Source organism: Pantherophis guttatus, chromosome 3 (assembly GCF_059756535.1).
Source record: "Pantherophis guttatus breed Tessera chromosome 3, ASM5975653v1, whole genome shotgun sequence".
Classification (NCBI taxonomy): Eukaryota; Metazoa; Chordata; class Lepidosauria; order Squamata; family Colubridae; genus Pantherophis; species Pantherophis guttatus.
In genome coordinates, this window is record NC_142065.1 from 95,128,341 (window position 1) to 95,145,582 (window position 17,242).

The following is a 17,242-nucleotide window of genomic DNA, read 5'->3' on the forward strand; positions in this document are numbered from 1 at the left end:
TAACATGCAACCTGTTTGATGCATTACATTGGCGAAAGCAGAAGAATCCAGAAGATATTTCATTACAGACCAAGCTCCCCAGTGTTTTTCCCTTAATCTCTCTCAGGGAGAGATTAAGATACAACAGCAGAGCTCACAAAAGAGAGGATGAGTAAGGGACAAAGGTGATTCAGAGTGCAAGAGAGACAGATAACCATGAGAGAGTAAGCAGTGGAGTTAATAACAGAGGAGGGAGGAAACCACAGAGAAGATAATATGCAAACAATAAAGTGGGAGAAGTACAAGCGAGGGAGGACAAATAGGTGATGGTGTGAATGATACAACAGATGACTGAGTAAAAGTGCAGGGATTTTAGAGCAAGCAATGGAACAGGTGAATAGAGTGAATTATGAACAGGGTTAGCGTGAGAGAATGCAAGAAAGAAAAAATAGTGAGAAAGTAAAGGAGATGAGCCAACAAATGAGAAAGACCAGCGATGTAAGAAGGGCACAAGAGAGCAAACAATATGTTGTGGACCACCTAGTAAGGAAAGGTAGGCAGGAAACCCCCTCCTACTCCACAGATAAACTTCTGACAAGTGGCTAAACACGCTAGTCTATCAATTCACCTGCATCTCCAATTTATGATCCTTTGCACTGTTATAAAGGACACATTCTGTTTGCCTGGATACCTCTAAAACAAGCCTTTTTAACTATGGTAATATATTTATGACTCAGTTAATTCACTATGAACGGAATAGTTTGGTAAAAAGGTTTGACATGGGGTAAAGATCAACAAACAAAAGCCTAAAAACCAGCAATTAAATTTTTTTTCCACATAAGTGAAGGAAGTAGATGCATCCTTTTCTGGAAGCGTTAACTGTAGTAGCAATTAGAATTTGAAAAAAAACCATATCTTTCTACACCCATCTTATTCTCTTTTAGTCAAAGTTAAGAATATAACTATAATTTCAGCACATCCAGGTTTATTGACAGCGCAGCCTTCTGTTTATATCTAGAAATACCATATGTTGCAATTCTCTCACCTAGAGCTTCTTCAGATTCGTTCTTTGGCTGTCTGAACTCTCCACTAACTTCTACCTGTTGGCCAACCTTTCTGAAATTTGTAATTGTTTGTATTATTTTCATAAGATTTTTTTCTGACTTCCCTTCGGAGATATTTTTTTTACAATTGTTTTCACCTATTGAACTTCCTGGGGAAAAAACTCCAGAGCAACGATTTTATATAAGAACATAAAAAGTAAATGACTACACAGTAACACAGCAACAGAATTAACAAATGTTGATTTATATATTTCCCTTGAAGGGTTGAACTTTACTTATTTCAACAAATCACAATTTGGAATAACCATTACTTCATCACTCCCACATGAGCTACATTATTTGACAGCTGGCTTCCAGGTGCAATTCAAGACACTCGTTCTCATCTATAAAATTTTTCATGTGCCCAGTTATCTGGGAGGGTTGCCCACCTCCAGTCATTTATGACAGTACATTTGTGCAGATCAGGTGTGCTCTAGGTCTGCTTAATTAAACATTATTATATTGTAGGGCAGTGGTAAATGTGTTTTCTCTGTCACTGCCCCTAACCTCTGAATCAGCATTTCCTCAGAAATGGTGTCTGCTCTTTTGGGGTTCTGGAAACCCATCTCCATTCCTAGACTTGAGGCTAGTGTGTTTATGGAGTTCCTGTTGTGTTTTTGTTACGCTTTTATCTATTTCAATTATCTATTTTGATATTATAATCCACTCTCAATCTTCTGGAGTGGGCAGCCAAGATAAATCTAAACAACATATTCCTACTTTTTCAGTGAACACATAGAAACTAATATGTAAATAAAAGCTTTCAATCTCATTAAGTCATCAGAGAAACGGGAAAAAAGGAAAAATAATAAACTATGCTGTTTTCAGAAGCATTTGTTAGGATTAACTGCAGTTTGCCTGGATTCAGATAGCATAGCAAGCTTGGTTTAATTTAAACTGAAGCAAAGTATTAATTGTGTTGATAGGCATTTCTCTCTTTTTCTGAGGCCTAGTCTATTTGAAGATCTCCCGTAAATGTTTTTTTACAGAATTGTGTAAGGTAGATTAGATTGAGAGTAACTGACCCCAAGTCACCCATTTTGCTCTGCACTTAAGTGGGAATTTGAACTAAGGTCTCCCTCATAAATTCAATAACAGAACCACTACAGTACCTGGTAATGCAGATTTCAAATTTCTCATGACTACATTAAAAAGTAGAACATTATGTACATTTGAAAAAGGGAGGTCGGATTCATTCCCATATTGATCATCATAGCACAGTGATTTAAAGTAAAATAGGATCTCATTCTCAAAGAAATGTTATAGTTCACCTACTAAACCAAACGGGATTTATAATATATTAGTGTCTAGACAAAAGAATGGAGGGGTTATGATAAGATTCTCTTTACATTAAGAAATGGTGAATGCATGAAAAAAGGAAATAATTTGAATGAAGCCTTTGTCACAACAAGTACATTAAAGTTGTGTTTTATTCCCCTTATCAAGTTGTGAGTGCTCCATTACTGGAGGCTTTCAAAAAGAGACTGGACAACCATTTGTGAAATGATATCAGGTCTCCTGCTTGAGCAGGGGGTTGGACTAAAAGACCTCCGAGGTCCCTTCCAACTCTATTATTCTACGTTCTATACTTGGATTACTTTTATTTGCTTTACAAATTATTGTACTGTCCTTAAAGACAATTCAGAAGTTGTAGGAGCTATAAAATACAATTGATAGTACCTATGTTGCAAGAGCTGCATTAGTGCCAGTATGCTTTTGAATGAAATCTAAACTGCTGGTTTGCGCCCTGGATTCCTTCCAAACTATCTGTTCCAAGTGGAATCTGCTCATCAGATAGAGTCAGGTTGGGAAAACATACTGTAAATTCCAGTCCTTGGGAAGTTGCAGGTTTTCTTAACCATGACCACTTTGCTTTGGAACAGGTTTTGGTTGGATAGCCGTAAAGATGGTGCTCCATAAAGCAGTTGGGGAACACTGTTATATTAGTGGATTGAATTGTTATCTGGTGATTTGTATGGGAGCACCCGACATTGATTTCTGAGGTTATGTTTATTATCAGAATGTGTGTTGTTTGCTTTTTTGTGATTGTTCTACTTCATTGTTATTTCTACTGTAAATTGCCTAGGATTGAGGAACTTTACAACTCTTCGTAAATAAAGTAATTGTTTCTTTTATGTGCCTTTAATTTCCCTGTAACTGCTAGTTGTCGCATTAATGGCAATTTAGATAAGAATCTTCAAGGGCTATAGTTCTTATGAAAACTATTCCATATCAGTTTTTGTGTAAGGTATATCTCAACACAATTTTTATTCTGTGGAAGAAAATAAAATTAAAAGGAACAGAAACTAAGTAAATGGAAATAACTTTGCCATTAACTTAATGTGTACATTTTTAGTGGCCAGTATATCACCCATGTTGGCATCTTGTTCTAGAGGAAGTAAAACCATTTTTTCATTTTTAATATAATTATCAATAACCAAAATAGTTATCATATATATTAACCCCTTCAATAAAAATTGCTCAAAACAAGCTACCTAGTAAAATTTGGATTTACAAAAATTCCAGAATCTGGTTTTTTAAAGCTGTTCTATGGATCCCTAGGGTTCCATGACAACTTGATGGGAATTTTGTAAGAGATTAAGTGCAAAAATAAATACAACACAATTTAAAAATCATTCTACAGGAGCCAATTTTCTATCAATAGAACTTTGCTTTTTGATAAGAGGTTTGGGTTATTTTAAAGAACAGATTTCAAAACATGAAAAAGTTTGAATGCTCCGATTCTACACCAGCTGATGTATTGATTCTTAATAGAAGGATCTGTTGAAGGACTGTGGAAAGTCCTCTCCTCAGCACTCTTGTTGCTGTTATTGACATAGTAAATGTGTATTGGGTAGCCCATATTTCAGTCCTATAGTTGTGTAGCAGATTAGTGTTTATACGGATTATTAAGGCCATATAATTTTAAAAGAACAATTTAAAAATAGTGAAAAATAGATCGAGGTTTGAATGTGAAGCTGAGCCCTAGGAGGAATTGCTGCTCGATCGCACTGTCAGGGGACCCGTCAGGTTTGGTTATGGAGCTGAGTGATGCCAATTTGCAGACTTTAACAGAATACTTAAAGAAGACGCTAGATCCTGATCCTGCCATAAGGCGTCCTGCGGAAAAATTTCTTGAATCTGTTGAAGGAAGTCAGAATTATCCATTGTTGCTCTTAACACTATTGGAAAAATCACAAGATAATGTCATAAAAGTTTGTGCTTCTGTCACATTCAAGAATTATATTAAAAGAAACTGGAGAATTATTGAAGATGAACCAGACAAAATATGTGAATCTGACCGGATAGCTATTAAAGCCAACATCGTACACCTGATGCTTAGCAGCCCAGAACAAATTCAGAAACAGTTAAGTGATGCTATTAGCATAATCGGTAGAGAAGACTTTCCTCAGAAATGGCCTGACCTGCTAACAGAAATGGTAAATCGCTTTCAGAGTGGTGACTTCCATGTTATTAACGGAGTTCTTCGTACCGCACACTCTCTATTCAAAAGGTACCGTCATGAGTTTAAATCAAACGAACTGTGGACAGAGATCAAACTTGTCCTTGATGCATTTGCACTACCCTTGACCAATCTCTTTAAGGCCACCATTGAACTTTGCAGTACTCATGCAAACGATGCCAGTGCTTTGAAAGTTCTGTTCTCCTCTTTGATTCTTATTGCTAAGTTATTCTACAGTTTAAATTTTCAAGACCTTCCTGAATTTTTTGAAGATAACATGGAAACTTGGATGATGAACTTCCATAATCTTTTAACATTGGATAATAAACTCTTACAAACAGATGATGAAGAGGAAGCTGGACTCCTAGAACTTTTGAAATCCCAAATTTGTGATAATGCTGCTCTGTATGCACAAAAATATGATGAAGAATTTCAACCTTACTTGCCTCGTTTTGTTACTGCAATTTGGAATTTATTGGTTACAACTGGTCAAGAAGTTAAGTACGATCTGCTGGTAAGTAATGCAATCCAGTTCCTGGCTTCCGTTTGTGAGAGACCCCATTACAAGCACCTGTTTGAGGATCAGAATACACTGACAAGTATTTGTGAAAAAGTTATTGTTCCCAACATGGAATTTAGAGCTGCTGATGAAGAAGCTTTTGAAGATAATTCTGAAGAATATATTAGAAGAGATTTGGAAGGATCAGATATTGACACCAGACGCAGAGCGGCCTGTGATCTAGTAAGAGGATTGTGCAAGTTTTTTGAAGGACCTGTAACGGGGATCTTTTCCGGTTATGTTAATTCTATGCTACAAGAATATGCAAAAAATCCATCTATAAATTGGAAGCATAAGGATGCTGCTATTTACCTTGTAACATCTTTGGCATCAAAAGCTCAGACACAAAAGCATGGGATAACCCAAGCCAATGAACTAGTGAATTTGACAGAATTTTTTATGAATCATATTCTACCAGATTTAAAGTCTCCTAATGTAAATGAATTTCCAGTGCTTAAAGCTGATGGCATCAAATACATCATGATTTTCAGAAACCAAGTACCTAAAGAACAGCTCTTGGTGTCTATTCCTCTCCTAATCAATTACCTTCAAGCAGAAAGTATTGTAGTTCATACATACGCAGCCCATGCTCTTGAAAGATTATTTACAATGAAAGGAGTTAACAACACCACACTAATTTCAGCTTCAGAGATGGTTCCGTGTGTTGAAATGCTGCTAACAAATCTTTTCAAAGCTCTGACACTTCCAGGGTCATCTGAAAATGAGTACATTATGAAAGCTATCATGCGGAGTTTTTCTCTTCTTCAGGAAGCCATAATTCCATATATCCCTTCACTAATCACTCAACTTACAGAGAAATTACTTGCTGTTAGTAAGAATCCAAGCAAGCCTCACTTTAACCATTATATGTTTGAATCAATCTGCTTGTCGATACGGATAACTTGCAGAGCAAACCCCGCAGCTGTTGGAAGCTTTGAAGATGCTTTATTTATGGTATTCACTGAGATTCTACAGAATGATGTGCAAGAATTCATTCCATACGTATTTCAAGTGATGTCTCTGTTGCTGGAGATGCATAAAAATGATATCCCATCATCCTATATGGCCTTATTTCCACATCTGCTTCAGCCGGTCTTGTGGGAAAGGTCAGGAAACATACCTCCTCTGGTGAGACTTCTTCAGGCCTATTTGGAGAGAGGAGCCAATACAATAGCAAGTGCTGCAGCTGACAAAATTCCTGGATTACTAGGAGTATTCCAGAAACTTATTGCTTCTAAACTTAATGACCATCAGGGGTTCTACCTTCTGAATAGCATTATAGAACATATGCCCCCTGAATCCATTGATCAGTACAGGAAGCAAATTTACATTTTGCTTTTCCAAAGACTTCAAAATTCCAAAACAACGAAGTTTATCAAAAGTTTCTTAGTCTTTATCAACTTGTACTGCATAAAATATGGAGCAATAGCGCTTCAAGAAATATTTGACAGCATACAACCAAAGATGTTTGGAATGGTTTTGGAAAAAATCATAATACCAGAAATACAGAAAGTATCTGGGCAAGTAGAAAAGAAAATCTGCGCAGTTGGCATCACAAAAATACTCACAGAATGTCCTCCAATGATGGACACAGAGTACACAAAGTTGTGGACACCCCTCCTTCAGGCCCTTATTGGCCTTTTTGAATTGCCTGAAGATGACACCCTTCCTGATGAGGAACACTTCATTGATATAGAAGATACTCCAGGATACCAGACTGCATTTTCTCAGCTTGCCTTTGCTGGGAAAAAGGAGCATGATCCAGTTGGCCAAATTGTGAATAATCCCAAAATTCATCTTGCACAGTCTCTTCATAAATTATCTACTGCATGTCCAGGCAGAGTTCCGTCAATGCTAAGTACCAGCCTGAACGCTGAAGCTTTGCAGTTTCTTCAAGGATATTTACAAGCTGCAAGTGTAACATTGCTCTGACATTTTTAATCTGAGTGGCAGAATTTCAGAGTTACATCAAAGAGCACTAATATTGACTGCCTTCTAAACAAAGCTCGGACAAAATGAAACGAGTTGCTATTTCAGAAATACATCACAGAATTATTGCTTGATGCAGAAGCTGAATGTGTTCATAAGGAGGAAGTGATTTTCCTTTTCCCTGTTTGTTTTCAAAGGGAATAGTGTTAGAAGTTTATAATTTGGGATTGATTGCAATTTCACATATGCTGTGATTGGATAACATTTTAAAATATACAGAATACTGGCTGCACACTCATGTTGTCACATATTCTTTTTTCCAGTTTGTCATTTGTATTTCTTTTGTGTCTTCTAAAATTTATCTAAATTGTGAATAAATAAGTTCTTGTTTAAAAAGAAAAAAAAAAAATAGTGAAAAATAATCAATTTGGTACTAAAATATATCGTCTAATCCTGTACAAGTATTCCTCCCTTACCGACTGCCTGATGCAGCAAATGTTCAAAGTTACAATGGTGCTAAAAAATAATTTTGTGATTAATCCTCACATTTACAACTATAGCATGTTGCAGTGTTGCCTCAAATTTTAGGTTTCATTATTAGCATTTTAAAATGGAACATTAGCACTTTTAACATGACAATTTGAGGCTTTTTTAAGGAAGCATGTTTTTCTCTTTTTAGAAGGTCATTTCCGTAGTATGTGATAACTTGCTTTCTCAGCAACTACACAATGGAGAACACATTCTGAAAGTCCTTGAACAGGCTTACAAGATTTAAGAAAGATACAAATCCAGCTGGGAAAGAATAAAGTAAGCCATAAATTTGCCACTTGTGGAATATTTGTAGAATCAATGCTTTCTATCATTCAGGTCTCAATTGTTATCAATGTCTTTTATTTGATCACTTGATTTCTTACATATTACATACAAAAACATATGCATCATCTGTTTCTGTGCCCTACAAAAAACATGATTCTTTAATAAAGTTTTTTTTTCTTTCCGTGAATTATTTGATTTATATTTTCATATGGGCAAAGAAGCCTCTTTGCAAAGGTAAAAGTTTCTTTCTCTCAAATTCAGGGATCAAGTCCTTATCAGCTCCATGCTAAACATGGGATGACTGAATCTGAAATCAACAGCAGCTTTACACAGCCACATGATCAGCATTCATGTGTTTCACAAGTATGCACAGGTACAATCACTGCAGCATCTTGTAGTCAGGTAATCATCATCTAAGTGCTTCACAATTAGTTTGCAACAAATAGAATTAATAGAAAAGCAGAAATCAAACTATAAGTTGCAGTCATATGAATTTTTGCTTAACAACTATGCAACTGTGCTTAACAACCAATGGGGAGTAAGACTGTAAGCCAGTCACACCTCATGTGATTTTTCTGCTTAGTGACTATGTTGCAAATGTGGTTGCTATGCGAGGACTAGCTGTGCAGTAAAAATGGGACTACTGGCATCTCCAAGGTAGATATTGTCATTGTCTTTTCTCTGAAAATTTGGATTATGGTCAAGGGAAAAAACAATACCTTGTATCTCACTTGACCAAAGATCCTATGGTTCTTTTCTATATTGTCTTGCATAGATCTATTTGATACAAGGATCAATTCATTTTGGCATACACCTGGTTGTGGTAACCACACTGTCCTAAATGCTAACATTCCTGGATGAATTAATATTAATATATAATATTATTTGATTTTCAAGTCCAGTCTTTACTGTTTATAAACCAAATTCATTCCTTAGTGCTTTTAATTGCTGACATCTTCATTTAGAACCACTTCCTTCTCTTCCAGCCATATGTCTGGAAAGTGATGTAAATTGGCAATGAGTATTTAAAAATTAAGATCCCCATGAATTGATTATTTAATGAATTTTGTTTAGTTAGAATCTGTAAACTCTATTGCTTATTGCTAAAACATACAGCAAGGAATTACTCAACCTAAGGATACCTGCTGTTAGGTATTTGGTTAAGCACTATAAGAGGAGAAACAATTAACCTAAAACTTGATATGATGTTACCAAAGCAAGTGCCAGTGATTTTGATTCCTTAAGAAAGTACAGGACTGCAGGTTTAACTTGCTCATTTTCTTCTTTCACGAAAAAAGACTCTCAGTAAATTGCAGTAGAACTACTGAGCAAAGTTTTTCTCATTATAGCCTACAATATTTTGTTACACCCATCTTTAACTGAGGTAATCCTCGGAGTCCCAGATGCTGCCTTTGCTCAAAAACAACTCAGAACTGAATCATGCTTGTTTATTTAAATTCCTACCAGAGTAGTTAAAATAGCAAGCAGTCATATCAACAATTAGGGTACGCAGTCTGGCAGATTCATTAATTACCTCATCTAAGACTCTATGTTCATTTATATTGGTTCTGGCCCTGCAAAAACAGTCAAGAACCAAATATAGATGTTGTATTTATAGACTGCCAAGCACTGCCTGTCTCTAAGCTAAGGTCATAAACACACACAAGTACACAATTAGGACAAATATCACACCTTCTGTCATTTATTCAAACTTAATCCTGGTAATTCAATTAAAAAAACATTTTGTTTATATTCTGTGTATCCTAAGTAACCAGAAGACATAGGTCACCTAACAATGATATATACACCTGTTGACACCCAAACTTGCAGCAATCATATAGCAGTTTGATCTGGAGAGAACAGTTGTGGAATCAGAAGAAGTAGACTTCCATACTAACTTATTCTGATATCAGAATCCCAAGAGAAAAATGCCAAACACTCTCATTATCTATAGCACACATTATTATTGAAGTTGATTCTAAAGTTGGGCAAGTCCAGACTAATGCAGAAACACATTTACTTGACATTTAATACTTCTGTGCTTTTAATACTGGGAGTCTTTGACTTATAACTGTAATTAAGCCCAGAATTACAATCATAAATCATGCGTCATTAAGTAGATTGACCAACCCAATTTTACATTTTTTATAGCAGTTGTTAAACAAGTCACCATTAAGCTAATCTGCAGTTGTTAAGTGAATTCTATAGTTGTTAAACAAATCATTTATAATGACAGGGTTTTTTGGGGGGGGGGAAGTCCCTGACCTGGTTAGTTTCTTTTAATCAACACAATTTGCATATATGGTGATTAAAACACGGGACAAAGAGGTTGAAGAACAGTTTAAGATGATATCCTATCTTTTTTGTATTTCCATTTTCTTTCTTTGTTCCTGTTCCAACTGTGTGTGTGTGTGTGTGTGTGTGTGTGTGTGTGTGTGTGTGTCTGTGGAGACAAAGAGGGGGGGTGGGGGAGGAAGGGAGGGAGAGAGGGAGAGAGAGAACATAAGAATTCTTGAATTTAGCCCCCTGAGACACTTTTTCTTAATCCTGACTTTAATTTCTGTGTAATTGGGTCTCAGGAACTCTGAACTACTGAAATTAGAAATTAATTATTACTAAATATTGCCACTATATTAATTCATTGAAAAGGAAGCTACAATTTTTGAAATCTGAAATATATTGTACCATAACAGAAGAGGATTAAAAGATTATGTATGGAATATTGGTGACTGAACCTGAGTTTCATGGTTCAGCTCTTAGATTAGAAAGAATCAATAATTCAACAGATTTTTTTTTTTTAAAAAAATACCTACATTGTTGTTTTAACACTACTTTGTAAATCCATCAGAAAATATTATGGTCATATAATAAACCACTACTATATCTTAATTTTATTCTAATACAGACTCCATTCCAATCTGATTGAGATTGTTTCATTACCAATTCAAAATATTATTAAGATCTAGTCTAGGAATAAAATATTGAAACATTTATTTTTCTCTGTTATTGTTAATATAAATGAAACTGAGGTCTGAGCTGCAGGCTTGATGTATGCCTGAAGAGCAAGCTAAAGAGATATAAGGCAATTATATTTAGAAGCAATACTCAATACATTTCTAATATATTTTTAGACCCTCAGATAAGCTTCAAGTCCAATAGATCTTTTCTATCCCCTGCTTCTTTCCTCTCATCTTCCTGATTTACAGTCTTTTACGCTGCCTTTCACAACAAAGATTTTTACCCAAGGTGGTCTGCAAATGCAATTAAAAAGATACTAAACAGAAAACAGGTTGACATTTATTTATTTGATTTCCACCCTGCCTTTGTACTCTGGCAAGCGTTCAAGGCAGCTAGCAAAAATTTAAAAATAAAACAGGCTATACAAATTAAAACACAAATTCAAAGTAACATACTCACACATTTAATAATTAAACACCTGAAGAGAAAGAAATACATCTTTTCAAATCTTCTAAGTATTGACAATTGATCTACCAGAGTTCTAAGGTTGTAGCATGCAGTATCAGTTTGAGGCTGACTATAAAAAATTCAGACTGACAAAACTTTGGCGATCTATTTAAAAGCAAACAAAAAGGGGACCTTTCCTAACATTTTTCAAGAAACAAAAGTCACCAATGGCAATAATAATAACAATCAGAAATGTTCTACTCATCCATCATGGAGAGACTGCAGGCAATCAGTCAACACCTAACAAAGACGAAACAATGAAATTCTGGGCATCTGAGGGACAATCCAAAGAAGTATAATAAGAACGCAGCTTGCATAAAGGAGGTGGGTAAGATTAAAAAAGAAGCTGAAATTAAATGTTGTGGTAATGTTGATAAAGCTGTAGGATATGATAGTTGTAAGTAATACTTGATTGCACTGGGCAACCATAAGGAAGTTGCAATGTTGCATCTGAAAAATGAAAATTATAAGAATAATTTGTTACGTTATTGTAAGTATTGTGGAGAAAATACACATGAAACCAGTTAGAACTCTTAAAAAATGTTGCAGCAATGCCTCATATGGATGTTTCTGGCCAAGTTCCCAGAACTAGAGTGAATAAAGAGAATATGCTAGTTGGTACAGATTTTTATAAGAAAAACAAAGAACAAATTATGCAAAAGGGAATGGGCCTTAGCTATAAAAGCACCATGAGAGATGAGGGCTGGCCCTTAAAAGCGACATAGATGGTAGATTTGGTGATACTGTATATATACAGTATATTAGGAAACTTCCAAAAGCTATCCTATGATATACCATCTCATTTTCTTTAAGTAACTGAAGAAAAGAACGTACATGTCAATCAAAAATTAGCTGGGTAGCAATTTTACAGAATGAAAACCAATAATAAAATATTTTTAAAATCTTGTTAATCAAACAGAGTATTCAGAAGTAGTTATGTAAAGCAGTTTAAGACTAGGCTGATTTGCATGATCAGATTGTCCCAGAATGTGTAGAAGTTACAAACCAAATATTGAGAGACAGAATGCACAATGGCATTCTTGAACCACCCCCGGTCCACCTGTGCTTTCCTGCTAAGCACCTGCAGAAGTTTTGGGCCATAACCATTTTCTCCTGAGCTGTTGATTGGTGAAACTGCAAAATTATTTCCAACTCTATGATTCTTTGGATTGTTTGTAGAGGATGAATAAAGGGTAAAAGTAAGCATTCATGGACAAGGCAATAATGGTTTTGACTTCAGTAACCACTCTGGATTTTTACCCAAAAAAATAAAAATAAATAAGCAACCCTTTGAAGAGGTTGGGAGATCAACAGCGAGGAAGTGTTAAAAAGGGCAGATTCCTTTGCTATGGTTGGAAGCTTTAAAGAAAAATGACCATTGCATTATGGACAAATGTTGTGTAGTACTGATACAAAACTGAGTTAATTGGAAGAAAGGACGGTTATGTCTTCTTGTGGGCACAAACAGACCCAATCACTTTATTAGAGTTTTAACATTTTAAAAAGAGTTTCCTTTACATAAGGTTTTCTTTTGGTCCATTGTCTATCTTCAGGATAACTAAAATCAGTTGTCTGATATAGCTGCCTCACTCTCTCTAATAGCAGGACTCACCTTTTATACGTAGAATTTTAATGAATGTTGAAAAATCAGGGTTTTGGACTGTTGTATATTCACTGTATAATTTATCACTAGTTTTGTGTATGATTTCTAGTTCCCTTAGATTATTAACCCATTGTTCATTTTTGATTATTTTTATCAATTATCAATAAGAACCAAGTATGTTTCCAACCAATCCAGTATGGGTTATTTTAAGCATCTGGTATTTAACCTAAAACATTTCCTAATTTTTTCTATAGAACCAAGCTGCACTTTTAAGCAAAATTTGAGAACTATTTGTTTCAGATATTTGGATACCATCTGGTTTGGTAAAACCACAGCATGCTGAATTTGCAAAATGAATGTCTGGTCAGCAATTTAAAGATAGAAAATGCTTCAATTTTCTATCTTTAAATATTATACCATTATAACATTTTAATGCTAAAGATGGAGCATGGCTAACTAAGCAGTGTTTCCTTGGCAGAATTCACTCAACATAAAAAAAAATCATAAATTAATCACATATGAACTTAATCTATAAATTTATAGATGAGGCATATTTTCATGCTGGAATAAGGAAGTGGTGCAAACATCTGTAGTGTTTCACATTTATTGCAGACTACATAGGAAGACACTGAAGCAGTAAGATTTTTCTATTTTTTTCCCTGTCTGTAAAATATCAAATGAACTTTCATGCATAAAAGCAGTAACCCAAATGATGAATGTTAGCTAAAAAATTAAAACATTACAAAAAGTTCACCAAAATCTCAGGTTTAATTATGGAGACAGAAAAGTCTAGATTCATTATCATTGAGAAAGCATTGAATCAATCTAATCATAATTTCCCTGGAAGATGATATCAGAGAAGGGTCTTTCATTCACGTGTTAAAATTCAGGAATACTTATGCCATTCTTCAGATTTATAAACCATGTAATTTTTGAACTATTAACTAGTGTATAGGTGTATATTTATTCAGTAGTTTAAATTTGTTTTTCTTTGGGAATTTTATGGCAATAAAGTCATATCAGAATAGCTCTTATGCAGAAGCCTTGCTAGCATGCTCTGCTAGTATCACTGATTTCCTTGCCTGCTGACTATTGCCTCCCACATTCTGACTAACTGATACTGTAATTGTGGTCTAACTTTGAGAGCAGCCCAGTTTAGTGTAGTATAACAGTCTGGTATGGGTGTCATAAGACAGGAATGGGCATCATGTACCATATGAGTCACATACAGTGATATAGAAAGTCTACATACCACAGTTAAAATGCCAGGTTTTTCAGATGTAAAAAAATAAATAAATCAAATCAAGATAACTTCAGATTTTTCCCCACCTTTAACGTAACATATAAACTATATAAGTCATTTGAAAAACAAAGTGAAATTTTTAGGGGGGAAACAAGTACAATAACATGTTTGCATAAAGATACAGACCCTTAAACTAATACTTTGCTTAAGCACACTTTGATTTCATCAGCATGTCCATTCTTTCTTGCCAAAGTACTTCAAATCTGTCAGATTGCGAGGACATCTCCTGTGCACAGCTCTCTTCAGGTCACCCCACAGATTTTCAGTTGGATTTAGAACCAGGCAAAGCTGGGCCATTCTAAAACTTTGATTTATTTCTGGTGAAGCCATTTTTTATTGATTTGGAGGTATGCTTTGAGTCGTCATCATGATGAAAGGTGCAATTCATCTGCAGCATTTTAGCAGAGGTCTGAAGGTTTTGTGCCGAAACAGATGGATATTTGGATCTGTTCATAACTTCCCCCACCTTGACTAAAGCCCCAGTTCAGCCGAAGAAAAGCAGCTCCAAAGTATAATGCTGCCACCACCATGCTTCACTATAGATATTATGTATTTTTTAGTGATGCAGTGTTGTTTTTATGCCAAATATACGTTTTGGAATTATGGCCCAAAAGTTCAACCTTGGTTTCATCAGACCAAAACACATGTTCCCACATGCTTTTGTCAGACTTGTTATAGGTTTTTAGCAAAATATAGCTGGGCTTGGATGTTTTTCTTTCTAAGAAAAGGCTTTCATCTTTCCACAGCCCAGATGTATGAAGAAGATGGAAGACTGTTGTCACATGTAGTGCACAACCAGTACTTGCCAGAAATTCCTGTTGCTGTAGGCTTTTTGGCAACCTCTCAGACCAGTTTTCTTCTTATTTTTTCATTAAACTTGGAGTGACATCCAGTGCTTGGTAATGTTGCTATTGTGCCATATTTTCTCCACTTGATGATGTCTTCACTATGTTCTATGATATATTCCAGTGATGGCTAACCTTTTTGCCATCGTGTGCCAAAAGCAGGGAGAGGGCAGGGGTGGTGGTGGTCGCACACGTGTGTGCCCACATCCATAATTCTATGTGCCCCCCCCGCAGATGTGCATGTGACTCCCTTGCGCTCCCCCCGCTTTTGGCATGTGATGGCACGGTGGGCCTGGTAGGCCCCTTTTTCACTCTCCCCAGGCTCCAGAGCCTTTCTAGGAGCCTGGGAAGGACAGAAACAGCCTTCCCCACCTCCCAGAGGCCCTCTGGAGGCCAGAAATGGCCCGTTTGCCGACTTACGGTCTGACAGGAAGGCTGTTTTTCATTGTCCCCAGGCTTCAGAGCTTATCTAGGAGCCTGGGGAGGGCAAAAACGGGCTTCCCCACCCCCCTGGAGCCCGGAAATGGCCCGTTTGCCGACTTACGGTCTGATCAGAAGGCCATTTTTCATTGTCCCCAGGCTCCAGAGCTTATCTAGGAGCCTAGGGAGGACAAAAATGGGCTTCCCCACCCCCCCTGGAGCTCGGAAATGGCCCGTTTGCTGACTTCCAGTCCCACGGGCTGTTTCCGGCCTCCAGAAATGCGTGCCATAGGTTTGCCATCACGGATATATTCAATTCCTTGGTATTTTTCTATCCTTCAATGATCTAAGCCCCAGAGCTCTCTGTAACAGTATTGGCAAAAAGGCATTAAGAGTTGTTAATCTTATTTTGCGAAGCCTCTTCTCCTGTAACATTGTACTGCAAACTAGGACATATAAAACCTTTGCCAGACCAATTCTCGAATACAGCTCATCTGCCTGGAATCCACACTGTATATTGGACATTAACAGAATTGAGCAAGTTCAGAGGTATTTCACGAGAAGAGTACTCCACTCCTCTGCTCGCAACAGAATACCTTATGCCACCAGGATCAAAATTTTGGGATGGGAAAACCTAGAACTATGCCGCCTATGGTCTGACCTAAGTGTACTACAGAAAAGTGTCTGCTACAATGTCCTACCTGTCAATGACTACTTCAGCTTCAACCGCAATATAAACAATAGATACAAACTCAAGGTAAACTGCTCCAAACTTGATTGCAGAAAATACGACTTCAGCAACAGAGTGGTCAACGCCTGGAATGCTCTACCTGACTCCGTTGTTACATCCTCTAACCCCCACAGCTTCAACTTGTCTACCGTGGACCTCACCACATTCCTAAGAGGTCTGTAAAGGGGGCATGCATAAGCTCACCATCGTGCCTATTGTCCCTGTCCTACTGTCCCCATTTACTTGTACTCATTCCTTGTTCATGTCCATGTTTATACTTATACCTGTTATTTAGTACATGTTTGACAAATTAAATAAATAAAATAAATGACAACTTTGAATGAGATCCCTTTGACACTTTGTAAGCTCTTTGCAGACCATGGCATTTGCTATAAGAGTCAACTGAATAAATGTCAAAAAAAATGTTACTGGAACAACTGAACTGAATATGGGCTCGATTAGAATCACTTTAATTGATGGCAGGTATGTACTGACTATTTAACATCAGTTTGTTATGTGATTAATTCTAAATAGAGCCACATCCTACATGTAAGAGGGTGTGAACAGTTATGCAGCCACATTATTTTAGTTTTAAATTTTTTCCTCCACTAGACATTTCCAGTTTTTCAATTGATTTATATAGCTTATATGTTAAAGATGGGAAAATTCTGAAGTAATTTATTTTGGTGTTTTTTTACATCTCAAAAATCTGGCATTTAACAAGGGAGTATAGACTTTTTAGATCCACTGTGGAGTCCTGAATCCTCCTTTTTTGCCAGTTTTGTTTTCATATTAGTTTTTAATGTGAGCCTACAGCATAACATTTTTTTTGGTGCTGTCTCTTGGATTCCTGGATTGATTGCTGCAGTTTTCTTGGTAGTATTTTGCAAGAGACTTGCCATTGCCTCCTTCCTAGGGTGGAAAGTGACTGGTCCAAAGTCACCCAGCTGGCTTTGTGCCTCAGGCAGGACTAGTACTCCTGGTTTTTAGCCTGATTCCTTAACTACTATACCAAACTAGATCTTGA

General features: G+C 36.4%; 1 protein-coding gene across 1 annotated transcript; it reads left to right on the top strand.

Annotated features, from left to right (window-relative positions):
• Positions 1-4,043: 4,043 nt before the first annotated feature.
• On the top strand, positions 4,044-7,325 carry LOC148114696 (exportin-2). Its single transcript, XM_087890079.1, has one exon. It carries the CDS (start codon positions 4,121-4,123, stop codon positions 7,034-7,036), a length of 2,916 nt encoding a protein of 971 aa, XP_087746205.1. The 5' UTR covers positions 4,044-4,120; the 3' UTR covers positions 7,037-7,325.
• Positions 7,326-17,242: the final 9,917 nt, after the last annotated feature.

Bases quoted from the DNA above. Each gene is read 5' to 3' on its own strand.
- LOC148114696 (XM_087890079.1), top strand. From the start codon at position 4,121: ATGGAGCTGAGTGATGCCAATTTGCAGACTTTAACAGAATACTTAAAG.